The sequence below is a fragment of the Pezoporus flaviventris genome, unplaced genomic scaffold (assembly GCF_033815535.1).
Source record: "Pezoporus flaviventris isolate CSIRO_AGI_PZ_B2104156 unplaced genomic scaffold, CSIRO_AGI_Pfla_v1 ptg000026l, whole genome shotgun sequence".
Taxonomy (NCBI): domain Eukaryota; kingdom Metazoa; phylum Chordata; class Aves; order Psittaciformes; family Psittacidae; genus Pezoporus; species Pezoporus flaviventris.
Genome location: NW_026892574.1, coordinates 1,412,157 through 1,437,911, shown reverse-complemented (window position 1 = coordinate 1,437,911; position 25,755 = coordinate 1,412,157). Strand labels below are relative to the sequence as shown.

Sequence of the window (25,755 nt, the reverse complement as noted above, 5' to 3'; positions counted from 1 at the left end):
GTTCGTTGCCAAAACCATGGGGAGAGACTGTGGGCAGCCAAGAAATCCCAGCGCCTGCGGGCACTGCCCTTCCCCTGCGGGCAGTAAACAGGCTCCCAGAAACGCCTAAAATTTTCCATCCTCCGAGGCCTGGTGCGCTGAAGGTAAAGCCCCGCCAGCAGCGGGGTGGCTGCAGGGGTCACAGCTTTCCACTGCTGCGAGGGCTGCAAGTCCTCAACGCAACGCAGCTCCTCACTGCTGGGCTCCTTGGGAGGACTGGTTGCTACCTGCCCTGGTTTCCCTCCTGCCTTCCCTGCGGGAAGCCCTTGGATTTTGGGAGGGAGCAACTGGACAGATGCAGCCTCCCCTTTCCCATCTCACCCCAGTAAATGTGAGATGATTTGAAGCTGTTCCCAGCCGGGCAGAAGAGGAGAAAGGGAAGCAGGGCAGCATCTGGGGCGAGGCAGCAGAGTGGTTGAGAATCCCCCACCGGTGCCAGTACCGTGCTGTGAGTCACATCCGCTCGTGCCAACAGGTCCGGGCAAGGCGTGAGGAGTTCAGCTTGAGGACAGAGCATCTGCGGAGGCAGGGAGTGAGGCTGGCACCTGGATGTGCCCCGGGCTGGGGGCTGCCCTGCAGGCAGCAGGATGGGGATCCACTGGATACGGAGCTGCTCATGGGGTCAGGGAGCCACAGCCACCGCCTGGGTTAACCTCACCGATCCGTAACGCCCCGCACAGCCACCCAGTCCTCCTCGAGGTCACCACGATGTGTCCCTCCTGGGGCTGGGGCCTCTATGGATCAATGGGCAAAGGTCCCAGGGCCTCGTCCCCCGCACGCTGAAGCGCTGGCAGGACACGCCGCACCGCTCACTCATTACAGCTTTCGTCAGCGGCTCGTTTCCGAGCCGGCTTGTGTGGAGGAAATGATGAGAGGTGCCGGTGGCCGCAGGAAAACATATGCAGGGCTGGTGGGGACAGGACGTGGGGCACAGTGAGATCAGGCTCACCCACAGACAGCCGGCAATGGTCGGGAACGGGCGGCAGCCCGGCGCTGGGTCACGCCGGGTTGAGAAAGTCGTCAGGCTCCGGTGATTAATGAGGCAGGGATTTGGCAGGAACGGTGAGGAAGGAGCGGACGGGCGGATCCTGCCCCCCCACCGGGCTCACGCAAAGGGATGGGGAGAGGCCGGCTTGAGGTTGGGCTGCCCGGGTCTCCCCTGCTGCCCCCCACCCCAGGTCCCTCCAAGACCTCCTTCCCCACATGGGAAGGCAGAGGGACCCAAACAGGAACATTACATATTTATACAAACACATTTTCGTTGTGTATTTAAAGCAGCTACAAGCAGAGCCACAGCCTCACAAAGCCACCAACTCCTGCAAGCACCATGTGCCAAAGAGGATCCCCTTCATCACCCGTTCAGCCACACAAGCACAAACACCCCTAGCCTGGAAAACGAGCAGGCTGGATGTGCCAGCAGCACAGAGCAAAGCCCAGCTCCCCTCAGCTCTCCAGCATCCCCACCCTCTGCCCCGCTCCCCAGTGAGACAGCTCTTGGACTTGTGGGCTCTACAAATAATTTTATTGAAATTTAACAAAAGTGGACAGATGCACTGGGAGGAAGGACCATAAATAGTGTACGTTCCCCAACCCCTCGGGTCCTACCCACGCGCTAGAGGAGCGAAGAGCCTAGTGTCAGTGAGTACGGTTCAGATACACATCCACACAGGACAGCACAACGTCGCACGGAAATTGTAAAAAAACAGAAGAAAACCAAAAGGAAAACTTTCCTTTGTTTTTTTTTGTTTCGTTTTTTGCTTGCTCCAACACCACAGTGGACACAGATACTATTTACAGCGACCTTCACATTTTTAAGACCCCTCCATGTGCTCCCAAGGCCCTGCTGCTGCAGGAGGGGAGGCCTGGGGGCTGACTGCTCAGGGACCAGCCTGGGAAGAAATGGGGCAGGACGCAGCTTGTTGGCAGCCTGTGGAGATTCGCTGCTGATCAGCAACATGGGACGGTGGGAGAAGATGTGTGTTTTAGGGGAAGCATGTCTGATGCCCTGGGGGAAGGGTGGACAGCCTGTCAGTGAGGACAAAAGCATGCCTGCTAAGCTGGTCTCAGTCTCTTCTCCCCCCCGGGGTTCAGGCCCTGCCTTGCCAACAGATTTTTGGGTGGTAGCCAAGCGAGGGGCTCCCCGCTGGGGCAGGCAAATGGCACCAGCCCCCTCTCCATTCCTCCTCTGCCTTTCCCCGTACCCGAGGAGGGTTTGGTGCAGCTTCCCATGCCCTTCGACCAGCAGCAGGGCAGCCTGGCCATGGCTTTCTCTCCTCTCCTCTTCCTGGTGACAGCAGCTCCTGCTCTCCTGTGGAGCCGGAGGCACGGCTTTCCCAAGGAGATCCGGCCCAGGAGAAACTCGAGAGCAGGTGGTACAAGTAAGAAACACTTCAGTGGGGACTGTTTTAAGACAAGACTCTTTCAAGAAAGCAGTAGAACAAAAGATGTCGGAAGAAGCGCCCAGCATCACAGTGTAGACAAACTCCCTGCCGGAGCCCTGCCCTCCTGCTTCCCTGATGGGTGGCAGCCAGCACATCCACTTCACCCTCCGTGCTCGCTCCCGTCGATGGGAACAGTGGGTGGGGGACGTGGAGGGAAGAGGTGGTGACAGGAAGACGGCAACAGCCACACCACTGTTATCTCTCCGAAGCTTGGAATGTGGCCCCGCGCCCGGGCAGCTCTGGGTGGGCGCGGGGTTGGATACATCCAACGCAGACGCTGACAGGGCTGGCAGCCAAGTGCCAGCAGCTTAAATTAAAAATCGAGGTAGCAAACATCTGAAGTGCTTAGAAAGTAAATAAGTTCTGGAACGAAAGGAGGAAAGCCGAGCTAGCTGCTCTGGGGAGCAGGCTCTACCCCTGCTTACAGCTGTGCCCACCACCAGTCCTCCTCCACCCGCCTGGTCCGGCGTTGCAGAGCAGGTAGGCAGTGGCTGCTAGCACTGGTGAGGACTGGCCAGGCCTTCCTCAGGGCTCGCACGTAGGGATGAGAGGTCCTTTCAGTGCTGCCAAGACAACCTCAACCTTCTCAAGCAGTAGGAAAGAGGAGAAAAGAGCAGTACCTTCCGAGACAGAGCAGAAAGCCTCCCTGTAAAGTGCATCGTGTTTCTCCTCCTACCACCAGCTGGGATGCGGGAGAAACCATAGTTCACATTGCCAGGGAGATTTCCAAGCCAGGACCGGCACACCGATGGATTGTTCTCAGGGATTAGGGAAGGAAGAGAGGATTTCCTTCCTGCTTGGCCATGTCAAGGCCCACCCCACCAGGAGGATTGTCCAAGACAGTAGCGGGGAGTGAGGATGTTATGAGGAGATGCCTTGCCCAGCAGCCCGGCCCTGAAGCAGGTGAGGGATGGTGCTCAGTGGGAGCTGGTTTGCTAACAGGAGAGGCAAATCCACTGCGGAGCTGGGGACCCTGCTGCTGCCAGCAGCAGCCACGGACCACAGAGATCTCCTGCAGGCAGAGTGACTGCAGGCAGCAGCAAAGCCAGCCTTCCTGGAGCAGGCATAAGCAGGGAAACACAGAGGGGGAAGAGACCGAGGTCCAAGGTAGTGGCATCTGATCCCCGTTCCCTTCCCAAGAGGAGCGCAGCAGCCAGCCAGATGTGCTTCAAGACCAGTCCCTCCTTGGCCTGCCCCATTTATCCTTCATCAATGGATCCATCCAGAAGAGCATCACATACCACCTATGTCAAGCGACAAGTGGCAACACTGGCCATCCATCCAGCAGGCCCGAGGGAGCTTGGGGGCCCAGGCAGCACGTTCCTTTGCCCTGGCTCTCCCTGGGCCACATACCTGAGAAGCAGGGGATTTTCTCTGGTGAGAAGTGCAGGCTCGCTCTCCCTTTAACAGCTCAAACACAGCAGCTCGTTTGCAGTTCCAGTTACCCATCAAACGTCGGCTAGAGGCTACGAAAGGTATTTTCTGACTCAAGCAAGGATGTTTTTAAGCGGTCGTTGCACAAGGTCACCCATCTCCTGTGAGGAACGGATCGCCAGCCAAGCCAGCCCAGCCTGCTCCATCCCGCCTCACCTCCGGGCGAGGGGAGAGCAACGGTCCCTGCCGCACGCCCAGAGTCCTCCTCGGGTGGGAACACAAGGCAGCCTCGCCTGGTGAGGCTGGGGGCAGTGGGGCAGCAACGTCTGGCAATTCACACCTCGCAGATGATCACCGGGAAATCCACGTGAATGCGAGGGTGCTCTAGCTTCACTATGCCCTGAAAGAAGAGTCAGAGTGGTGAGCACAAGAGAACACTGGAACAACAGCCCTGAGCCCTGCCCTGCAAGTCAACCTGTGCGAGAGAGGGCACTGCGCCCTCGAGGAACGGCAGTTCACAAAGCACCGTGACACCAGGTACGCCTCAGCAGCGGCATGCAAAGCCAAAGCACTTTGCCCTTCGAAGTCGTCCCTGGAGAGGCGAGGGCGGCAGGGCTGGCGGCCACACATGGCGGGTCCAGAGCTCAGCAGGGCGAGAAAGGAGGGAGCTGCTCTGCCAGGCACTGCCCGTGCAGCAGCTGGTGCGTGACTGGCAGATATTGCCCGTCTGGGCTTTTCATCCGGCACCTTTCATTCACGGGATTTAAATGAATGAAAAGAGCTCTCTGAGAGAAAGCAGCCAGGGCAGCTGGCACACAAGAAAAGCAGCTTTCTATCCAAAGGGGAGGCTGCTGAATGCACGCTCCCTCCATGCCAGCTACAGGCGCCTTTCCCATGCTCCGTCCAAGCCTTCTCCTGTTACTGCACCGAGAGGACCCGCTGGCAGGTGGGAGGCTCGGGGTGGAGGGGGGAGCAGGGCTCACGGCTGGGCCTGCATCCACAGGGCCAGAGAAAAGCCTGGGCTAGCAGAGGGCTGTTAGTGAGTGCTGGTCCCTGCTCTTTCCCGCTCAGCCGAGCTTTCCAACAGTGAGTTTCAACCCACACTGATGAGGAGTCAGTCCCACAGCCCAGGCCTGTCCCTGCAAGAGCAGCAGCTCGGGAGCCTCTTACCCCCCATAACTGCTTATGCAGTGCTTAGAGGGGTCCCATCCCACTGTGAGGCTATCCACCCCTCAGAGCACACCAACGGCTTGCCCAGGCACTCACTAGAGCTGTACCTTTCTGCTTGCTTAGGAAAGATTCCTGCAAGGACTCTCTCCACTTATGCCCCTAGAAGCTTCCCTACCTGCAGGCTATCCTTCTCCTGCACTGAGACCCTCAATTTGTGCTCCAGACCCTGTCCAGCTCCATCCCAGTTGTGTGCTTTAAGAGGAGACTTTTGCACTGAGGTGCAGAACACACAGCTGTCAACATCTCTCCCACGACCAAGCAGCCAGAGGAAAGTGCACACTCATGTCAGCAGGTGATGGGCTTCGAATGATGCTCCTGAAGCCAGGGCCTGGCCCTCCACAGAGACCTGACACTCGGCTGAGCAAGCACAGCTCCCCACACCTCGAGGAAGGTGGTAGGCAATTGGATGTCACAGCCATGCAGGGCTGCCTGGCACTTGGCACCCCACAACACGCACCCAGCTGAGCTGCCTTCCCCAGCCAGGCAGCTATAAGGGCCTGGGGCTCCGCTTCTCTCTGGAAAGTGGGGCTGGAGGGAATCACCAGCTCTCCCTCTCCTGCTACAGCCTCACTAAGTGGCACAAGTGTGAGCCAGGACACACAGGAGTCAGGGCTCTGCGGGAGAAGCTGGGTGGAGCTGCCAGCCTTTGCCTTCCCCAGCAAGAAGATGCCCCGCGGGAGAAGGCCGGCATGCAGAGGCCCCTGCAAAGCTGGAACTTCAGCTGTTGCGGTTGTGCTTCAGCACGTCCTTTCCCCGCACGCTACCTGAGGTATCAGGTTCTTGTGGATCCTCTTCAGCTTGGCGCGCTTCCTCCCGTTCTTGGTAACGATTGTCTCCTCGTAGAACTCGTGAGCCAGATCCCCATCCTCATCGTAGTACATGGAGCTGCCGAGAGGAGATGGGAAGCGAGCAGGTAAGAAAGAGCCTGCACGGGAGGCGGCTCCCGGCCTCCCGTGCCCGGGGCTGGGCCGGGCTGGCACCACCAACCCTGCGAGGCCCGCGGGCTGCCCTCCCGCTGCCCCGCCGTGCAGTGCTCGTGTAGGCCCCATAGCGGAGCCCCCCCCCCCGCTACCATGGCAACCGCCGCCCCGGCCTCTCACCCGCGGCGTGTGAAGACGAACGGGGTGGCGGCGCGCGCGGCCCGCGCCCGGGCCAGGGCCTGCTGCCCGCCGGCACCCTCAGCGCCGCCGCCGCCCGCCGCCGGGGAGGCGAAGGGCCACAGCCCCCGCGACTTGGAGCCGCTGGTGCCCATGGCGGCGGCGGGGGCGGCGGGAGCGGCCCGGTGACACCGACCGAGCACCGCCCTGCGTGAGCCGCTGCGACACTTCCGGTGCCCGCGACACCGCCCCCCCACACGTGACCCGGGAGGGCGGAGCTGACCGCGTCACGTGAGAACTGCAAGGGGCGTGCCCACCTCCCCGCTTGGCGCCGGCGGGAACTTCGGAGACGCGGGTTCGAGCCCCGACGCGGACCAACACCACGTGCGCGCACTCACAGCCCGGTGGCACCGGGGGGGTCCTCGTGTCCCTTCCCCGTACCGATCCCCCCCCCCCCCCCCCCAAGATAAGCCACAGGCCAGGCCTCGTCACCAAGATGCTTTTATTGGTGCTCGACGCCCTGCTTCCCCCCAGGGACACCCATTTCATCCCGGGGACACCTACTCCCCTGGGGACACCCACTCCCTGGGCCAGCCCCATGGGGGCTGTGACGGTGGGTCACGGGGTGCCCCACTCCACCCCCCCCTCCCAGTGCCCCCACCCGCCGGCGGGCAAGGGTCCCAGTGTGCTGCCTGACCACCAGCGCAGATGGCACGGTCACCCCGGTGTGTACGCAGCCAGAGCCTCCTGCATCTTCTGTCGGCAGCGGGCGTAGCGGTGCCGCAGCTGGCGCACGTGCTCCTCCTCCTCCCGCTGCAGGATGCGCAGGAAGTTGTGCAGCTCTGGCAGCGTGAAGGCGTCCCACTGCGGGCACACGGGCTGCTGCCGCAACGAGGACGTGGTGTGTCCCCCCATGGCTGTGTCCCCCCCAAGGCCACGTCCCCTGGTCCCCTCATGGCCACATACCACCAGTCCCTTCCCCCATCCCCACACTCACGTTCACCTCCCCGGTCTCATTCTCCTTCAGGACGAAGCTCAGCACCTTCTCGCTGGGGCCAGCCAGCAGCCGCAGCCGCAAGGGCTGCTCCTCATCAGCCAGCTTCCGTAGGTACACTGCAATGGCAGCCATGTGTCACGGGGGGGACACTGCCACAGGGACATCACCACCATGGGGACACTGCCACTATAGGGACACCACTGCCACTATCGGGACGCTGCCACTATAAGGATGCTACCAGTGAAGATGCTGCCACTCCGCAGACATCAGCACCATGGGGGGGGATACATTGCTGCCATGAGGGACATGGGCATAACAGGGACATTGCTGCCAAAGGGGAATACCACTGCTACAGGGACGCTGCTGCCATGCAGACATCGCCATGGGGACATAAACTGCCACGGGGGATAGTGCTGCCATGAGGGGACATCCCTACAGCCACTTAGGACTGCCAAGGGGGATACCATCATAACAGGGACACCGCCACCATGGGGTACGCCACCACCTGGGGACATCACCACCATGAGGCTACCACCACTGAGGGGAAAACTGCCACCGTGGGGCCTCAGCTATGGGGACTGGGCCACCCCTGGTACCTTGCTCATCCTTCTCGGACCTCTCGAAGAGGGCGAACTTGCGAGGGTTGTCGATGACGGTGAACTTGCGGAGGAGAGCATCGATGACCTCGCTGGCACGCGTGTGTGAGAGGATGTGCAGGTGCTTCACGGTGCCCTTGGGCAGGTAGAAGGATGTGCGGCGCTTCACCCCCTGCGTGTGCGGCCCCGACCGCCCTGTCTGCAGCGCGGGGACCCGCTTGGTGGCCGGCACCGAGACGGGGCGCACCAGCTTCAGCTGCACCTTGATGAAGCCGGTGTAGGAGCCATCCTTGTTCTGGGAGACACCGGTGGGGGGGTGAGCAGGGCCAAGGCAGGACACTGGGATTCCTCCGCAGCCCCATGCCAGCCCCGTACCAGGCTCATGAAGAGGTTGCTGTTGATCTGGCTGTTGTACTCCTTGATCCGCTGCTCCACCTGCGCCTGGTCCAACTCTGCCTTCTCCCACTCGCTGGGCTCATCCTACACGACAGCAGCCGGGCTGAGCGGGACCCCTCCGCCGGTCCCGGCATCCCGCGGCCCCCAGCCCGCCCCGAACACTGGCTCACACATGCACACACACACACACACACACACACACACACACACACACAGAGGCGGTTGCGCGGGGTTGCATCAGCCCGGCTGATGAGCTCACCGTGCCTCCAGACCGGCACCAGTTCCCCCCAGGCCCTCGTCCCTGGGCTGCAGGGATGGGTGAACCCGCTGCGAGGACAGCCCTGCCGGCACCCCAGATCACAGAGGCGTCCCCAGGGCAGAGCGCTGGCAGCCGCCAGCCCGGCACCAGGGCAGGAACCCCGGGATTCGCCCATGCTGCCGGCACCCCACTTCAAAGCGCCGGCCCCACACAGGGGAATCCAGGCTCAGCGTCCCACCGCCGGCACCCACTAATGAGTATTTACATGGGGCCGAGGAGCACCCAAGACTCCTGGCCCCAACGGCCACCCTAGGGCATGCGGGTACTGCCGGACCCGGCTGTGGTCCCCACGAGGGGCTAATGCTGGCACCCCCAAACACTGTTCTTCACTCCCTCCGGGAGAATCCAGCCTCGGGGGCCATGGGGCCGCCGTGCCAGACAGCACAGCCCCACTCACCCCACTGTGCCTCGCTCGCCCCACAGCGTTGCATCTACCCCCCACAGGTAGCCCCACAGCAAGGCAATGCTCAACCCCCAGGACTGAACTGCCTGCACCCCATATCTCCCTCACGGCCGGGCAACAACTGGCCCCCCTCGCATGCCCCTCAAGCACCCACCCCGGGGGGGGTTGCCCCCCCCCGCCTGACGTCACCGCATCCCCCGTTACGTCACGCCAGTGGACCGGGACCGACCTGGCGGCGGCGCGGGCGGCGGCCGAGGGAGGTGCGGGCGGTGTAGAAGAGCTCGGGCTCGGAGTCGGAGTCCTCCTGGCTGCAGTAGCCGCTGCTGGCGGTGCTGCCCCCCGTGCCCCCCGCGCCGCCCCGCCGCAGCGCCAGCCCCGCCACCGCCCCGCAGCTGCTCCCGGACCCGCCGCCCCGCGACCCCGATCCGGCCACGGGCACGGCGGCGGCCACGGCCCGGGCCGGCCGCCCCACGGCCCCACCGAGCCCGCGGGCACACGGGCACACCCGGCCCCGCGCCAGCCCGGCCGGTCCCCGGGCTGGGGCCCGGCTCTGTCCGCTCCCGGCTCGGCTCAGCCCGGCCCCGGTTCCTATCCCGGCTCGGCTCAGCCTGCTCCCGGTCCCTGCCCGGGCTCGGCTCAGCTCGCTCCCGGTCCCTATTCTGGCTCGGCTCAGTCTGCTCCCGGCTTGGCTCAGCCCAGTCCTTGTCCCAGCACGGCTCAGCCCGGCCCCGGTCTCTATCCCGGTTCGGCTCAGCTCGGTGCCGGTTCTTGTCCCGGCTCGACTCAGCCCGGCCCCGGTCCCTATCCCGGTTCGGCTCAGCTCGGTGCCGGTTCTTGGCTCGGCTCGACTCAGCTCGGTCCCGGTCCCTATCTCGGCTCGGCTCTGCCTGGTCTCTATCGCGGTGCCTGTCCCCGTCCCGGCTCGGTTCAGCCCGATCCCGGCTCGGTTCAGCGCAGTCCCGGTCCTTGTCCCGGCTCGCCTCCGCCCGGTCGCTGTCGCGGTCCTGTCCCGCTCCCGGCTCAGCGCTGCCCCGGCCCCGCCCCGCCCGGGCCGTGGGGGTGACGCGGGCCGGGGGCGGCGCGGCGGGGCCCCGCTTCCGGCGGTGATTTCACCCGCTCCCGGAGCCGCCGCTCCAGGCCGAGCCGTGCCGGGGCACCGGGGGGCACGGAGCGGGACAGCGGAGCCTGGGCTCGGCACGGCGGGGTCCGGCCCGGCTCGGCACAGCCTGGACTGGCACAGCACGGCACGGCTGACACCGTCCGGCATGGCATCGCCTGGCATGGCACGGCACTGCCCAGCCAGCATGGCCCAGTGCAGCCTCACACGGCACAGCCCAGCATGGCACATCAAAGCCCCGCATAGCCCGGCACAGCCCAACACAGCGTAGCCTGGCACACCATGGGTACAGCGTGGCACAGCACTGCCGGCATGAGATGCCATGGGCTCACCCCCAGCCCGGGCAGCCCCCAGGGTTGGCCACTTCCCACCCTCCCTCACAGACCCAGGCCGGGTCCTACCACGTTGGTGTCCTTCTCCAGCGCCTGCTCGTTGCCATCGTCCTCATCGCCAGCACCCGGGGGGCCACTGCAGTCCAGCCGCACCAGGGCCCGGCACCGGTAGTGGCAGGTGAAGCTGCAGTCTAGGGACAGGGATGGGACCAGTGTCACCACCATGGCCCTGGGTGTCAGGGTCACCAACTGTGCCTGGGAGGGTACTGGTGCCTGGTGGGACAAGGGCTGGTGTCTGTGTCAGTACTGGTGCTCAGTGCCAGCTGCCTGCCCATGCAGTGTGGTGCCAGAAGCCCAGGGAACAGCACCCACATGGGACATGGTGCTGTGCAGGCACTAGAGTGCCTGTGCTCCCTGCTTGGGCCTCTGTTGTGAGTGCCTGATGGCTGGGATGCTCAGTGCCCAGTATTGGAATGCCCAGTGCCTGGTACCAGGCTGCCTGGTGCCCGGTGTGGGTGCCCAGTACTGGGATGTGTGGTGTCTGGTGAGGATATTTGGTTTGGGGCTGCCCACTGCCTGGTGCATGTGCCCAGTACTGGGATGTCCAGTGCCTGGTAGAGGTACCTGGTGCCCAGAGGCCCAGCACCTCTGTACGGTGCCTCCCAGCACAGGGATGCCCAGTACTCAGTGGGGTTGCCAGTAGCAGGATGCCTAGGGCCTACGGGACGTAATCAGTACCAAGACAACCAGTGCTGGGGTGCTCAGTGCCTGCCTGGGGCAGGTGCCCAGTCCTGAGACGCGTGGTACCTAGAGAGGGTGCCCAGTTCCAGGATGCTCAGTGCTTGTTGTGGGTGCCTGGTGCCAGGATACCCATGCCCAGTGGGCGCTCCCCACCAGGACTGCCGGCGGTGGGGGTGCCCGGTGGGGGATGCCCTGTGCCCGCCGGAGGTGCCCGGTGGCGGGATGCCGGTGCCCGATGGGGGTGCGGGAGGCCCGGGGCGCAGCGCGGTACTCACGGCGGCACTGGAGACTCTTCCTGCCGCCGCCCCAGACGAAGTCCCCGCAGAGGTCGCACCAGGTGTGGAGCCCGCGGCGCCGCGGCTCGAAGCGGTGCCCGGCGCCCGGTGCCGCCGTCAGCCTCGGGTCGGGGTGCGTGCCGGGGCCGGGCCGCCGGGCCGGGCTGATGCGCAACGCGTTGGTCCGCTCCAGGCGGCCCCGGCCCGGGCGCGGCTCCGGCTGCAGCTCCCGCAGCTCGATGAGCTCCATGGCCCGGCGGCCGCGGGCGCTGCGCGGCGGCGGGGCGGGGGCCGGCCCCGGGGAAGGGGCCGGGGCGGGGACCGGAGGGGCCGCCCCGTCCGGACACCGCGGGGGAAACTGAGGCAGGAGCGGGAAGTGATGGGGGAGCCGCGCAGAGCCCCGGGGTCCCGACGGGCGCCCCCGGCCCCGGCGCGCCCGGCAGGGAGGGCTGGAGGCGGGGATGACGCTCTCGCAGCCGTTGCCGGGGAAGGGGGGGCCCAGCTCCGGCAGTCCCGCTCTCTCCGGCGGGATCGGGGCAAGCCTCGCTCCGGGACGCGGCTTCCCAGCGGGGCAGGCGTTTGGGACCCTCCGGCGGCTGGGGAGAAGCAGCCAAAGCACCCCCGGAGAGCCCCTGTGCTCCGCCTGGCCACAGCCGCAGCCGAGCAGCCCGAATCCAGGCTGCGTGGCCGGACAGGGATGGTTTCCTGCCTGCTGTCGTGGCTCCTGCAGCAGCAGCAGTGCTGTGCAAAGCCTGTGTCAGGGTGTGTGAGTGCATGGGCTCAGACACCCCATCCAAAAAGGGGCTCGGCCCTGGCAACCTTTCTCAGCTGCGCGCAGACCGAGGCTCCAGCCCTTTGGCAGCTGCTGCTGCCTGGGGAGACGGGGTCATGCACCCCGAGGCAGCGCAGGCCAGCAGTAAACCCTGCAGAGATGCTGGTGAGCAGGGGGCAAGCTCTCAGTGCTAAGTCACATCTACTGATGATCATCCCTGCATGATGGCATATCATGAACACCTGAGGAACTCATGTGCTTTCTCAGCGAGGTGCTCATGCTAACCACATCCTTTGCTCACCCCGCCACTCCAACACGGCTGCCAAAAGATAAGAGGTGACATGCAGGCCTTCTCACCCACTTCCCTTCCCAGCACAGCCACAGAGGGCTTGACCAAAACTTCCTGACTCCCTTTTTGGGTTCTCTGGGAACTCTGTTGTTACAAAGGGGGCAAACAGGCACACTCCCCCTCTCCCTAAGTGCAAGGGAGGGGAGGAAGCAGTTTAGCATCTCCAGCTAGGAGACCAAGCAGAAGCCAAGCAGCAGCGTGGTGCACAAGCAGGTTTATTGGAGAAGGCTGCATGAGGGGTGGCAGGAGGGGCTGAGCCGGGGCAGTGCTGCCCGGGGCTGGGAGCAGGCAGGAGGGCCCTCTACGGCTTCTCTGCTCTGGTCACCAGACTGCACACAGAGGGGAAACCCCTGCCTGGGCGAGCTGCAGCCCACATGCCAGTCACTTCTTCTCTTACAGGTCATGCACGCTTGTTGACGCCCCAGCCATCAGGTTGCAGGCAATCTTGTGCTTCTGCCAATGCTGGACCTGGCATGCCCTGTGGAAGAGAAGTCGCTGCTCAGGGGCTCTGCTGTGAAGTGGGGTGCCCAAAGCTTGAGCAGGGACACAGCAGGGCCACGTCCAACCCCAGGAGTGAAGCAGTGACGAGGACAAACCCCAGCAGCATGCTCCTGCGGGCACCGGGGGCGGAGCTGGCAGGGCTGAGCGTTAGCCCAACAGGGAGGTTGATGCAGCCCTCAGTTGCAGGGTTAAGACGGTTTAACACCAGCCCTTGGCAGATGGTTCAGGACCAGAGATCTAATTTACTGCCACTACCCCAGCTGCCACATCTCAGGCTGTCACCTGCACCCACAGAGCCATGGGTGCTTTCCTCCCCACTCATGCCACACCAGGGTGCAGGGGAGGGAGACACTGTCACCATGGGAAGTGCAGCCCATCGCTGCTGTCAGTGTGGGGCAGAGGCAGCTCAGCACCTCGCTGTGGCAACACAACCCTCCACCAGTGTCCTGGCACATCAGCCTTGCCATAAGATGTGGAGAGGTACATGGCAAGTGGAGTGATAGCACTGCAGAACAGGGAGCACTGGGGGCTGCAGGGACACGGGGACTGCAGGGCTCCCTTACCGTGAGCAGTACCACTCGTTCCGGCAGCGAGAGCACCGCTTGGCCGCCTCTGTGCCACACACCCTGCAGCGGGGCTTGTCGGGGGCCAGAGCCTCCATCATGTCCAGGCTGTAGGTCTCTGCCCACCTGCAGCAGGCAGAGAAGGGGTGAGGCTGCTCACAGGGAGCTGCCCACAAGCAGTGAGCTGTCCCCGCTGCACCCTGTCACACAGCGACATCCCCAGCAGCACCACAGACCCCTCCACCCTCCCACTGTGAGCTCCATGCTGCTAATGGGGATACCGGTTCCACGGGGCACCCTGTGTGCATGTACCAGGGCCCTACCTGCGAGCCTGGAGCTTCAGCTCCTCCTCGGTGGGGCTGAAGACACGCTTCACCTGGTGCTTGGCAATGGCCTCCCACTTGCCTGCATTTTTCTTGAGGATGTGGTCCCAGATGACGGGAACCTGTGGGGAGAGGCAGAGCAGGAGGAAGGGGTGCTCGTAGCTGTGGTGTGGGGGCCTTCAAGGGGACAGCCAGCCCCAGGCATGAGAACCATGTGCAGAGAAGGAGCAGGGAGCAAGGGTGTGCTTTTGGGTACCCGGAGGGAATGGTTCTGCTCGACAACGGGTGTTCAGGTGAAACAAGGCAAAACCTTTGGGGTCTGGCTGGAAGCGAGAGTGAAGCCCCTGACTAGGAAGGCCTGGGCTCAGCCCCTGCGTGCCATCAGCAGTGTGAACCCCATGCTCCGGAGCCATTTGCCTGAGCACAGTTTTCCACTCGTTACTTCCCTGAAGGCGAGCACCCGGGGCAGGGCTGACCAGTGCGAGAGGGAAAGCACCAGCCAAGAGCAAGCGTGGGGAGTTCAGGCTCTGGAGATGCTGCTTCAAACGGCGCTGCCTCCTCCAGCACAGCAAAAATAGCCAGGCCTGGAAGGGGAGGAGGCTGCTCTGGGAGCAACCGAATGGAAAAAGGCCTTTCCTCAGCTTGGCTTGGAGACAAGGAGTGAGTTCACCGCTTTCTGGGCAGAGCAGGGAGCCCCTGCGTGTGCTTCCAGCTGGCTCCCCCTGCCTGCCCCCCGGCTCAGCCCCAGCCCTTGGCAGAAGCAGGAACGGCACCGGCACAAAAGCAGAGCTATGGAGAAGGGCAGCAGCCTGGGCAAGGGCTGGACGAGGTCCCCGGGCAGCAGCTGCCTGTCCCAGTGCCACTGACACGCTGGCAGTTGAGGTCTGTGGAGCTAATCCGTAACCACCTCATCCTGCTGCCATCCCAGCCCCAACCACTGGCCTTCTTCAGCCCCAGCTCCTGGCATTTGCCGTGGCTCAGCTTTGCATAGGGCACATTACCCCTCTCCTGGGCCTTGCACCCAGCTCTGCTGGGGACAGCATGTTTGCTCTCCTCGCTGCCCAGCCTACCCATCTGCTCCAGTTAGCGGTGTAGGAGCCTCCAGCAGTGGGGAAGAGCCTCTGCTTTTCCCAGCTGCCTGTTTGCAGATCTGCAGTTTCTCCCCTCAGCTCACACAAAGACACACTTTGAAGGAACACTTTACTCCAGAGATTACCACTGCGTGGATTTAAACCCCCAAGAACCTCACACTGTTTGAAGATCCTCAGGGGTCAAGCTTCATACATCAGCCGGGAGCAGGCTCTATCCCCAGACCTTGGCATCCCACTGGACACAGTGTGCCAAGCAGCCCATGACCGGGGGGGTCCAGAATTCAGCAGGAGAGCACTGATAAATGTTAAATGAAGAGTTAATTGTTAAAGCAAACTAGGGGTGTCTCTGCCCCATGCAGTCCAATGCAACCCAGAGAGCTTGTTTATGACCCAGCATTTACACCTTTAGATGTGACTGCATGGCTACTGCACTGGCAGGACAAGACTCCCACGTTGCATACAGGCACCTCTGCTAGCAATAAAGGTGTAATTGTGAAACGGGTGTTTGGCTGCTTCACCCTGGGCACCACCTCACCAGAGCTGAGCTTAGGGGGAGAAAAAGGGGGTAGGGGGTTACCAGGCTTAAAGCAGAGAGGTGAGGGAAGAGCAATGGGATACCTGCTCCAGGACAAGATCCTTTTTGGGGGGAGCTGGCTCTGTCACTGCAAGGTGGCTCAGAAATCTCTGCATCTCCACCAGGTTGGGAAGCTGGTCAACAAGGACATCTGTCAGGAACACACGGAGCTGTGGCCACAGAAGGGAAGAGAAGTGAATGGAGGGAGGTCAAGACAAGGGGGCCAGAGCTGGGGAAGCAGCATGGCATGAGCAGGGATCTGTGGGGCACTGGCAGAGTGACCCATAGGGGTCCCATAAGGTGCACTTGCAAACACAAGCTTTGCTGCTTCTGGCACGGTGACAGTCCCCACTGCTCTCCCACCACTGGCTTCTAGGAGCCCACAGAGAGGACAAGGAGAGATGCATGGAGGTGCCTAGTGCTGGCAAGGTCCTACCCTGTGCTGTGGGGCTCACAGCCTTTTTGGTGTAGGGTCCTACCTTAAGGAGCTGGCTCCTGTTGAAGCCATCAAAGTGGTATTTGCGCTGGCACTCGGGGCTGAGCAGGAGGTTGAGGAGGGCAATCCACACCTGCCCATCCAGCTTGGTCATCTTCACCTGGTCTTGAGGGGGCACCTCGTGCCACGTGCCGTTCTCAAACTTCTTGAGCTTGCCTGAGGGACAGGAGAACACAAGGCTCCAGGGAGAGACTGCTGCAGGCCAGAGGTGGGGATGCCAGCCTGCACTCACTGCCTCACTGCAGTGAAGGCAAGCCCCTATGCTTCTGCCTGCTTCATTTTCCCCACCTTTTTGTTCAGCATAGCAGCCTGCTTGGTACTGAGACAATATATTAGAGTATGAAAAGCATAAAGAACATGTATTAAAACAAAAGGGTTGTGGCACGAACTGGAAGATCCCTGAGGTATCTCCCTCTGTACTTGGCCAGGAGTGTAGAGCACTGGTAGATGGTGGGGGAACCCACAGTGCAACAACAGAGTGGCTCGAGAGCCATGTTTTGGGCTGGCCAACAAGCCAGCATGGCCAACATCCGCTTTTCTGGAGTTTCTTCTGCCTGTGAAAGCCGCAAGTAGCATAAATACAACCAAAGTGACACAACAAGCTCCAGGAGCTACTGTGCTGCTCTGGGGGGTGGAGGAGGATGTAACCCTGCATCTGCATAGCCTGGAAGTGCCTTTGCACTCTTGTTTCTTTCTAGGCCCTCCCTCAGGGCCTCAGATCAAAGCTCCCTCTTGACACAGGCAGAGGGAAGGGATGCCTTTCGTGGCTGGAGGAAGGAGGAAAGCTCCCACAACCAGCTGGGCCCCTCAGCAGGCACAGAGCCACGTGCTTCCCAGCATCTCTTCCTCCCCTGCCTGTGCTGTGACCCCCTAGGTACAGGGCTGGGAAGGGGTGTGGGTTCCTGCAGCCCAGGCTGTGCCCACCCCTGCTCAGAGGCAGGCAGTGGGGGAGCTGGGGGGTGGCAGGGGGGCAGGAGGCAGGGCTGATGGCGATGGGCACAACCTGATCAGAGGCCTTTGGCAAGAGCGAAGCTAAATGATCAGCAGCCTCAGGGCCAGTGGTTTGCTGCCTGGGAGAGCCTTGGATTCTTAGTGCTGGTCCTATAAAGGTGCAGAAAGGCTGAGACGGGCACTCTGGTCTTTCTGTGCCCCGGACAAGACTCCCCAGAGGAGCAAGTGAGGCTGGCAGACCTGCTACACTCCTGTCCTGGCCGTGATCACCTCAGAGGAGACTTATCCCTGTGTGAGGATCGGCATGGGAAGCTCTGCAGGGGTCCCCAGCCCAGCTGTGCTGCAGCTGCTTTCGGCAGGAAGCATTAGTGAGGAGCAAGGGGAGGAGGCTGGAGGGGAGGCTAGAGGGGGAGCAGCTTTCTGCAAGGGCTCCTACAGCCTATCATCGGCAGATGCAGGTCCCAGCATGTCATCACGGTGCCCTGGGTACCACAGGGCACCATCAGTACCTGCTTCCCGGCAGCTCCAGGGGCAATGCTCCACCAGCTCAACAAGGAGGCAGGGCAGGTTGTGGGTGCTCAGCATCCGTGTCAGCGCGCTCAGGGGCAGGCTGCAAACACGGCAGAAAGGGTGAGTGGGGCTGGCAGACAAATGCAGAACAGATACAAACTGCCTCCCTGAGGCAAATGGGGGAGGCAGGAAAAACACAACGGTCTGGGTTCCTGGGAGCACCATGGAGCAGGGTGGGTGCTGCTGCCTTTGCCCCCTGCGGCACTGCCACCACGGATACAGGCAGCTGCTGAGAGGGATCCCAGGCACCCGCTGTGATCCCATGGAATCTACATTGGAGAGCTGGGCACATGTGCTCTGCTGGTCCTGGGCGCTCACCTCTCCACCTGGTCAGTGATGAACCGCAGCACGGAGAGGGCTTTCAGGGCAATCTCAAACTCCATCGCCTCCGCCTGCTTCTGCAGCTCCTGCGGGGGGACAAGCACAGCCTCAGGATTGCAGGCCCCATTTCCCAGGAGCTACAGGGAGGAAGGCTGCGGGCTGCATCGGTAACCACAGACTGGGGAGGAAACCAGAGCCCTGCAAAACAAACTCTGCTTCTCCTCTTGACTGTGCCTGCGCTGCCTGTTTGACAGGGCAGCTGCAGAAGTGCTCACGGCACATTGCTGCTCATTCCTCATCCCCCTACTCCTAACGGGTCATGGGAGGTCACCAGCAGCAGTGTCCCAGCACAGGTACACCTCCTGGAAGAGGCCAGTCCCAGACTGCTCCTCTCTCCCATTCTGGGATCATCCTGCAGCCCGTGGCCCTGCAGAGATCTGTGAGGTTCAGGCAGGGGGAAAGCTGCATGATCAGCAGAGGAACTAGAGGAGGAGGAGGGACAAAGTTGGCCCTGGCACAGCTGCAGTCCTACACCCACCCCTCCTGGATCTGCCTCTGCTCTACAGCTTGTGTCCAGCCAGCTGGAGTATCTGCCTGTGGTTATCCCAGTCCACAGCTATGCCATGCTCTCCAGCCACCGGGCCTCCTTCCCTCCCCAGGCAGCACGGACACCCCATCTGATCCCCACGTGCTCAGGATAACAGCCTGACCACCCTCTGCCTCAGCCTCATTCGGGACCACTGGCACAGCCGATCTGAACAGCGGTGCCAAGTCCCTCTCCTTGGCCCAGGCACAGCTTCTCCTCCCCGGTCCCAGATGCTCAGCAGCTCACATTTCTGTGTGCAGAGCACTGAGCTCAGCACCTCGTGTTCCTCTAAAGTGCCACCGCAACTGTTCCCTTACAAATTCCTGTGGTAAGAAGCCCTGTGCTTCCCGTGCCAGTGCCCCACACGCTACTAAGAAAACCCTATGGGCTCTTATCCCCCTCCCTCTCCAAACTCCTGCAGTGAGGCCCTTTCATACAGCTCCTCCTGATATTCAGACCTCAACTCTGCTACCTTCAGGCAAGGATTATGTTTTGCCTGTGCTTCTGGGGGACAGCAGAACAAGTCCTGCTCCAGGGGTTATCGCCACGCAGAGTCACAAAGGACAACAGGCTCCACAACACAGGAGAAGGCAGGAACAGCTTTTTCATAGGGGGTTATTGTACGTGGAGTCAGGAGGGGCTGGAATGAATCAGAGGAAACCAGGCTCCTTGGGAGACGAGTGCTTTTTAGAATGCTATTGGCTGAAAAGATTGTTTTATTTTAAACTTGAGCCATGTCAAAGCACTAACAGAGACACCCCCTCCCCTCCCCAGCTGGGAAAACATTTCCTGGAAAACATCCCTATTGTGCTCCGGAGCCCTCCACTTCCTTCCCTTTTCTGGGAGAGGAGCACGTGCTCAGGCAACAAGCCAAAGGATGGAGGCAGTGTGGGGAGGTCCAGCCAAGTTTGCAGTCACTTTAACCCTGCTGCTCCAGACACTCCTCGTGGTGTGTGCAGTTTGAAGGAGAGAACTCGAGGCGCTGAGAAGCAAAGAGAGCTCCCACAGCAGCCTGGGAACACCTCGGTAGGAACAGCTCTGGACTCGGGGCTGGCCCGGACCAGCACAGAGAGGAGGTGTTTCTCAGAGAGCCAAGCAAATTGGAGGGAACCATGTTAGGATGATTCCTCGTCATCTTATACGTTGATTTAGGGAAGGATCCCTCTCATGGTTAACCCTGGCTGGCTCTTAGCAGCAGCCAGCTGCTAAGGTGGCTTCACAAGCTGCAGGGAGACATAGCCACACAGCTTTCAAGAGCAGTGGCAAAAGGCCAAAAAGGCAATGAATATTTTGCCTTACTGTCAGCTCTCCAGCATCCCCCCTCAGAGCTCAGACCGTGCCCTGCAGGAAGCCTCAAGCTGGAAGCCGTGGCTGTCTCCATGGGAAGACCCCCTCTGTGCCCCTTCAGGCTGCCCACATCCTCCATCATTTGTGTCCCCAATGAGCTACAGGACTCTCTCCTCACCTGCATGGATGAGGGGCTGGCCACATCCTCAGGACAAAGCTGTCCCTTGGCGCTCCGAGCTGCGAGCAGTGTCAGTTTTCGGTGGCAGTAATCAATCAAATCCAGAATGCTGTCCTCTGCTGACTCGCAGACCTCCTTCACAGCAACAGGAGTTTCAGAGGGTCAGCCCCACGGCTGTGGATTTCCATCCTCACCTGAGGAAAGCTGAACCTGCCTCTTACCTTGTAAAAAAACACTGTCTCCAAGAGGTTAATGATGGAGGCTTCATGATGCAGCTGCGGGAGGGAAATGACAGGAGTTAGATCACAGTGGAGCAGCCACTAGCACAGAGGGCACAGGCAGTGGGATCAAGAAAAGAGCTCTTCTAAGAAGCTGCTTATGTAGTTGTGGCCAGACACAAGTCCAAGAGCCAAATGCAAGTGATGTAATCTTTAAAACAACTCCAGGTCATGCAGTTCACATTAATGTTTATGTTAACATGCCTGTAACACCGTAACATGCTGATAGAGAACCATGCTTCCCAGCAGGCAGGGCTCTCCGGGGCCCTGGCTTTGTGCTACCGTGGCAGTACCACTGTAGCCCTCAGGCAAGCTGAAGCCCCTGGCACCAGCACGCAGCCACTGCCTGAGACGGAACAGTGCCCTTCCTGCTTGTCAGTGCTGCTCTCAGCCCCCTGGGAATGGGCAGACAGCCTTGTCCGGAGACCCGGAACCGTGAGATAGCTGGCTGGAGAAAATGCTGCCTCAACACAAATGGCTGCCCAGGGAAGACACCACCTTGCCCCAGGAAGTTACCTTGGGGTTACCCTGGACTGCAAATGAGCTAAAACTTTCAAGCCTTGGACAGATTTCCTTTAGGGTAAGGGCTGCATCCCTCTGCAGGGAAGCCCAGCTCCTGACATCATTCCATTGCCAAGTGTGGCCCAAGGGACTGCTGCTCCTGGGAGCTCAGTAAGAAAAAACATTTTCCTTAACCTCAGAAGCATGTAACCTCCGAGAGGCCTCTGGTTAGAGGTGCCAGAGAAAAACAGTGCTCAGAGGGGGGGGAACTCCCCAAGGGAGGCTGTTGCCTGGGAGCGAGGGTAGCACCAGGTCTCTGAGAGCCGCAAGCCAGGAGCACAGCCACCACCAGGAGCGGCTTTTGCTGCATCCAGCAGCTCCCACAAGCTCCTGATTGGAAATAGGCAGGGGTGAGGCCTCCACAGAGCTGAGCTATCCTTGTCCATCCTGAGGGCAAGGACATGGGCTTCTCACTACTTATGGTTTTGGGAGCCAGCTGCTTCCCAGCGTCACACTGCTCAGCACCGCCTCTCAGCCTGGCGAGATGTAAAGCCCCAGCTCCAAGATCTTTAGGGTGAGATGTATGTTTAAGCACAGCGGTGCTCACCTTGTACCCAGGGTCATCCCCACTGCCCCCTCTACTCACCACTATGTAGATGGGGAAGGTGCTTCTCGGCTTGAAGTCCTCCAGCCGGCACAGCACAGGGAAGACCTTGTGCTTCCAGATCTCCACAGAGATCAGCTCGCCAATGAGAACAGGAATCTAGCGAGGGAAGGGATGGGGAAAGCAAAGCCTTTCAGACCAGTGCTGCGGGGTGGGGAGGGGGGAGCAGTTTTACTGCTAATGCTCAGCCACAAAGACTTTGGAGTCACCCCATGGAGGAGGGCAGCCCTGGGGCACGCTGCTGCCTTTACATTCACCCAGCTCAGAAATCAACAGCTTTCCGCCAACAGACCAGTGGGCAGAGAGCTCCTGAGGCTGCAAAGGGGGAAGGTGGCCAGGGCCAGGGCAGCACCCATCCCTGTGCAGCCCTGCACATTCGGGGCTGGGACACCCCAGGTAAAGTGCTGAGATCCACAAGCAGAGGGGGCTGGTCCGCAGAAGAGACCAGAACAAGCTCCAAGAAACGAAGCAGACACCAACAAGTAGAAACACCGCAGCTTGACCTTTAATTAAGAACCACCCCAAACCCAACCGCGCAGAGATACAACCGCTTCAACCCCAAACTGCACGCTGTCCACCAGACCCCCCCAGCTCCAGCTGAGGGCCTGGCACGGGGGGGTCACCACCACACGCAAGGAGCTCACCTTGGCGTAGGTGACCAACAGCTCGGTGAGGAGCTGCTCCTGGCCCGCGGAGGCGCTCAGGATGGCGTCCATGTTGAGCTTCTCCACAGACTCCTGCTGCCGGAGCCATCTGCAGGGCAGGCAGCAGGACATCAGTGCCACGTCCTGCTGGCCGTGCAGGGAAACCTGCTCCCGGCACCCCCAAGCCCCGCAGCGTCCCCTGAGCCTCGTGTGCTCCCTGCAGCAGCACCCCCGGCCCTGCCCTTCTGCCTGACCCCGAACCTGGGGTCCTCCTCTCCCCCTACAGCCCCAAAAGGGACACCCCAAATTGAGAGCCCCCCTCCCTCCCTTCACGCTTCCCCTCCCAGAGCCGCGGTCCCCCCGCACCGCTGCCCGCCGATGTCCCGCAGCTCGGTGCCCTGCAGCGCCCGCACCAGCGCCTCGGCCTCGGCGGGCAGCAGCAGCGCCGGCCCCGGGACGGCCATGGCGGCGGCGGCGGCGTCGCTATGGCAACGGGCAAGCGCTGGCGGAGCCTTTACCGCCCCCTGCCGCCTCGGAGGACGGCGCAGTGAAGGCGCGGAGGGGGGCCTCTGCCGCCCCCTGGCGGCGCGGGGGAGACACGGCGGCCGGCGGGGGGTCACCGGGCTCTGGGACACAGACGGGGGGGACATCCCCGCCGTCACTTCCAGCACACGATGATGTTGGGGTCGTTCTCCAGGCGCTCGTCCAGCTCCTTGTAACTCATGCCTGCGGGGGGAGGCAGCGGAGTGTCAGCGGGGAGCCCAGGAGTGGTGCTGGCTGGGGTCCCCAACCCCTCCCATTGCAGCAGGGCACAGAACCCACCCCAGCCCCATCTCCCGCAGTCGGCACAAAGGGGCGAGGGAGATCCTGACAGCAGTGCCCAGCCCGGGGGGCTCTGCCTCCCGCCGGCCCCGAGGAGCCCGGCTCCTCACCGGTCTTGCAGCAGATCTCATCGTAGCTGTGGCAGCCCGTGTAGAGCCGCGCCGGGTGGCTCCGCTCGTCCCGGGCCACCTTCACGGGGTATTTCTGGAGCCGTCGGATGAGGCCCTTCATCAAACCAAACTGGATGAGCCTCCTGCGCGTGAGAACAGGCTGGGACCCGCGTGCTGAGGTGTCCAACACCCCCTGCCCTTCTGGTTCCACCATGCCCCACCGTTCCCCACCTACAGACATAGGGATTGGGCACTCCCTCCTCACTCCGCCACCCCTGCTGTCACCACCACCCTAGGGGATCAAGCAGGAGGGCGCTGGGACCAACCTCTCGTCCACCCTCTGGAGCTGCAGGGTATAGCGGGAGATGAGGTCTCGCACCGTCGTGCCAGGGCTCAGCCCGCAGTACAGCTGGAACACATCCCTGAGGCTGGCGCGCTTGTGCCCTGCAGGGACAAGTCACCAGTCAGCTGCCCTCTCCTCCTGCCTCTGCCAGCAGCCTAGCGCGGGGTCGCTGTACCTTGCTTGGTGACATAGGACAGACACTCCTCCTGCAGACACTTGTCATCCACTAAATCCTGGACCTTTGGTGTGGTGCAGTAGACATTGGAGTACTGGAAGGTGAGGGAAGCAGCTCTGCTTAGCCATGGCTCCAAGAGAGACAGACCCGCCCCACTCCCAATCCCGCTGTCCCCCTGCGTGGCCACCCTGATGGGGCAGCCGCTGCCTGAATCGCACTCATGGCCCCACACTCCGTGGCCTGACCCACCTGGAGGATGGAGACAAGTGTGACAACCCCGTAATACCTGCAGACAGACAGGGAAGCGTGAGACCCCCTCTGCCAGCACCCACCACCCCCCTCCTGCCCGCTGGCCAGGCCCTTCCATGCACTCACAGCAGGTTTTGCACTGCGATGCGCACCAAGTTCAGCTCCACGTCAGCTTCTGCAGAAATCTTCTGGACGTGCCGAAAGCCATCGATGTAGGGCAGGATCTAGGAGGGGAGGAAGCAAGAGCTAAGAGGAGAGAGAGCAGAGGCCCAAGGCATCACATTGAAGCCCAAGAAACTCCCCTGTGTGCACTTGGACAGGTCAGTTCCATCCCCAGCAGCATTTTATCCTTGTTGGGGAAACTGCTTGCTCAAAGCACCGGGACAAGGGGAGCACCAAACCATGCTTATTAACGTGGTGATCTGCAGGACAGCCCGACACCCCTCTGCCCTGGGCAGGCTGGAAACAGATCCTGTTCAAAGCATGCTGCCCCTGGTCAAGCACACAGACCTGCTGCGTGGTGAGATCCCACTGGGAGTTGAAGAAGTCGTCCTTGTCTTGGGTGAAGACGGGGACATCGTACTCCTGCACAATGGGGGGGTCCGGGCGCTGCTCTATCACCTTCAGGTGGATGGTGTTGGACTCATCTGTTTGGGGAAAGGGGAGTGCTCAGTCCCCACAGAAACCTCTGCTCCCTTGGGAGCTCCCAACTGTCAGCCCCAGGCACCACCCGGCTGCTCAGAAGTGTCTGCAGCCATCACCCCATCCCTTCCACCCCTTTGAGCCAGCCAGGGCAAGGCTGGATCCAAGCACAGGCAGAGCGGATCCAGGCAGGGAAAGGCCCAGCTGCCTCCCTGCCCCACTCATGTCCTTACTGCCGGGCTGGCAGGGCTTCCATACCTATGGGCAGGGTGCACTTTCCTTTGGCATTCAGCTCCTCCAGCAGGATGGTCATGATGGGAACCAGCTTCTGCTTACTCTCCTCGTTGGAGATGAAACCACTTTCCAGCTATAAAGATAGCAGAAAATCAAGTCAGCTCCACCCCACAGGACAGGAACCAAGATGTGGGGTTCCGCACATATTGGTTCCTGTCCTCCCTTCAAGTGATGTGTGGGTAAAACCAGCGTGATCCACCTGGCCCAGTGACACGCAGCGACACACAACAAGCACCACTGGTGGCTCTGTGGGTTACATTGTGAGGCAGCCACTGGCTCAGGACTCACCTCCAGGGTGGTCAGGTAGCCAGCCAGCTTCTTCACTATGGGCTCCAGCGCACAGGCCTTGGCTCTGGCATCGCACACGAAGCCCAGGTTGAAGAGCAGAGCGTTTCGGCTGTACTTCTTGTGCTCAATACACACGGGGCAGCCGATCAGCTTCTTCTCCATGGCTGTCCTGCAGGATGACAAGTATAACCTGCACCTATGCCCTCCGAGCAGCCTGAGCACCACACAAGGATAGTTCTGGAAGCGGGGGCTTCTCTGCTCTACATTTAAAACGATGTCTAATCCTCAGATGGCCAGAATGCAGAACACACGCAATGAAGAAGGGGTTAAGAGAGTCCAGCACCAGGGAATAAAGTCTCCATTTAACACCAGCACTGCCCTCAAGACTCGTCCGCCCTTCTTGGAGTTGGCGCTGACAGAACCGTGCGCAGCCCCGGGTACCCCAAACCTCCCGCACGGGTTATCACGGGCACCAAATGAACGCGGGGACCCCATGGACAGAGCCGGAGCTGGCGCTGCGCATCCCGCGGCACTCACACGGTGATCAGCTTGTTCTGCAGCTCGGGCTTCGTGATGACGTACACCTGGATGGTGTCGAACAGCTCCCGAGAGATGAAGTCCTCCGGTACCTGCAGCGGCACAGGCGGATCAACCTCAGCCCCGCTCCCGGTCTCATCCCCGGCCCGCGGTGCAACGCTGCCGGGCGCCGGCCGCCCATGGCCGGGGTGCCCTCACCTGGTAGGTGATCTTGGGTCCCAGCGTGGGGTGGAACTCGCTGAAGAACACGCACTCGATCCTGCCGCCCATGGCGCACCGACGGCGGCAC

The 25,755-nt window shown here is 61.7% G+C and overlaps 4 protein-coding genes across 9 annotated transcripts in view; all 4 read right to left on the bottom strand.

The window, feature by feature from the left end:
- The window catches only part of NPRL2 (NPR2 like, GATOR1 complex subunit), a 27,436-nt gene extending 1,681 nt beyond the window's left edge, over window positions 1–25,755 (bottom strand). Inside the window, exons 1-11 of the mRNA XM_061458316.1 lie at window positions 25,665–25,755; window positions 25,467–25,558; window positions 24,930–25,098; window positions 24,606–24,714; window positions 24,216–24,352; window positions 23,832–23,929; window positions 23,706–23,742; window positions 23,457–23,550; window positions 23,265–23,382; window positions 22,939–23,081; window positions 22,650–22,732 (exon numbers count right to left, since the gene is read on the bottom strand). Of these exons, the coding sequence (XP_061314300.1) occupies window positions 22,665–22,732; window positions 22,939–23,081; window positions 23,265–23,382; window positions 23,457–23,550; window positions 23,706–23,742; window positions 23,832–23,929; window positions 24,216–24,352; window positions 24,606–24,714; window positions 24,930–25,098; window positions 25,467–25,558; window positions 25,665–25,736 (1,137 nt within the window). The 5' untranslated portion in view covers window positions 25,737–25,755 and the 3' untranslated portion in view covers window positions 22,650–22,664. The remainder of the gene's footprint in view (window positions 1–22,649; window positions 22,733–22,938; window positions 23,082–23,264; window positions 23,383–23,456; window positions 23,551–23,705; window positions 23,743–23,831; window positions 23,930–24,215; window positions 24,353–24,605; window positions 24,715–24,929; window positions 25,099–25,466; window positions 25,559–25,664) is intronic.
- Window positions 1,540–6,348, bottom strand: TUSC2 (tumor suppressor 2, mitochondrial calcium regulator). The gene is made up of 3 exons (XM_061458317.1): window positions 6,185–6,348; window positions 5,849–5,969; window positions 1,540–4,254 (listed from the first exon to the last, which is right to left on the bottom strand). Exons 1-3 carry the CDS (start codon window positions 6,334–6,336, stop codon window positions 4,189–4,191), a joined length of 339 nt encoding a protein of 112 aa, XP_061314301.1. The 5' UTR covers window positions 6,337–6,348; the 3' UTR covers window positions 1,540–4,188.
- On the bottom strand, window positions 6,732–11,622 carry RASSF1 (Ras association domain family member 1). 2 transcript variants are annotated; one of them, XM_061458309.1, is made up of 6 exons: window positions 11,358–11,622; window positions 10,411–10,532; window positions 8,150–8,254; window positions 7,775–8,069; window positions 7,179–7,294; window positions 6,735–7,045 (listed from the first exon to the last, which is right to left on the bottom strand). In XM_061458309.1, exons 1-6 carry the CDS (start codon window positions 11,605–11,607, stop codon window positions 6,899–6,901), a joined length of 1,035 nt encoding a protein of 344 aa, XP_061314293.1. In that variant the 5' UTR covers window positions 11,608–11,622; the 3' UTR covers window positions 6,735–6,898. The 2 variants fall into 2 exon arrangements, with proteins under 2 accessions (XP_061314292.1, XP_061314293.1); XM_061458308.1 differs by lacking the exons at window positions 10,411–10,532; window positions 11,358–11,622 and adding an exon at window positions 9,122–10,282 and having other exon boundaries at window positions 6,732–7,045.
- Window positions 12,678–22,588, bottom strand: ZMYND10 (zinc finger MYND-type containing 10). Of its 5 annotated transcripts, XM_061458314.1 has the most exons (12): window positions 22,420–22,554; window positions 22,007–22,115; window positions 21,345–21,461; window positions 20,141–20,194; window positions 19,920–20,054; window positions 17,866–17,954; window positions 17,487–17,587; window positions 16,010–16,182; window positions 15,575–15,700; window positions 13,866–13,987; window positions 13,543–13,668; window positions 12,678–12,956 (listed from the first exon to the last, which is right to left on the bottom strand). In XM_061458314.1, the coding sequence occupies exons 2-12, from the start codon at window positions 22,076–22,078 to the stop codon at window positions 12,872–12,874; spliced, it is 1,200 nt and encodes a 399-aa protein (XP_061314298.1). In that variant the 5' UTR covers window positions 22,079–22,115; window positions 22,420–22,554; the 3' UTR covers window positions 12,678–12,871. The 5 variants fall into 5 exon arrangements, 4 of the variants coding, with proteins under 4 accessions (XP_061314298.1, XP_061314297.1, XP_061314295.1 ...); XM_061458313.1 differs by lacking the exon at window positions 13,543–13,668 and having other exon boundaries at window positions 22,373–22,587; XM_061458311.1 differs by lacking the exon at window positions 22,420–22,554 and having other exon boundaries at window positions 22,007–22,156.

Excerpts from the sequence above, each read along its gene's own strand:
- ZMYND10 (XM_061458311.1), bottom strand. The coding sequence starts at position 22,138 with ATGTCCTGCTGCCTGCCCTGCAGATGGCTCCGGCAGCAGGAGTCTGTG. Across the intron at positions 17,588-17,865 it reads ATCACTGACCAGGTGGAGAG|CCTGCCCCTGAGCGCGCTGA; the intron begins GTGAGCGCCCAG and ends CCGTGTTTGCAG. Across the intron at positions 15,701-16,009 it reads ACAGGAGCCAGCTCCTTAAG|CTCCGTGTGTTCCTGACAGA; the intron begins GTAGGACCCTAC and ends CTGTGGCCACAG.
- RASSF1 (XM_061458308.1), bottom strand. The coding sequence starts at position 10,240 with ATGTGCCATGCTGGGCTGTGCCGTGTGAGGCTGCACTGGGCCATGCTG. Across the intron at positions 8,070-8,149 it reads GCAACCTCTTCATGAGCCTG|AACAAGGATGGCTCCTACAC; the intron begins GTACGGGGCTGG and ends GGTGTCTCCCAG. Across the intron at positions 7,046-7,178 it reads ATGAGACCGGGGAGGTGAAC|TGGGACGCCTTCACGCTGCC; the intron begins GTGAGTGTGGGG and ends GTGTGCCCGCAG.
- TUSC2 (XM_061458317.1), bottom strand. The coding sequence starts at position 6,336 with ATGGGCACCAGCGGCTCCAAGTCGCGGGGGCTGTGGCCCTTCGCCTCC. Across the intron at positions 5,970-6,184 it reads TTCGTCTTCACACGCCGCGG|CTCCATGTACTACGATGAGG; the intron begins GTGAGAGGCCGG and ends TCCTCTCGGCAG. Across the intron at positions 4,255-5,848 it reads ACAAGAACCTGATACCTCAG|GGCATAGTGAAGCTAGAGCA; the intron begins GTAGCGTGCGGG and ends CTCTTCTTTCAG.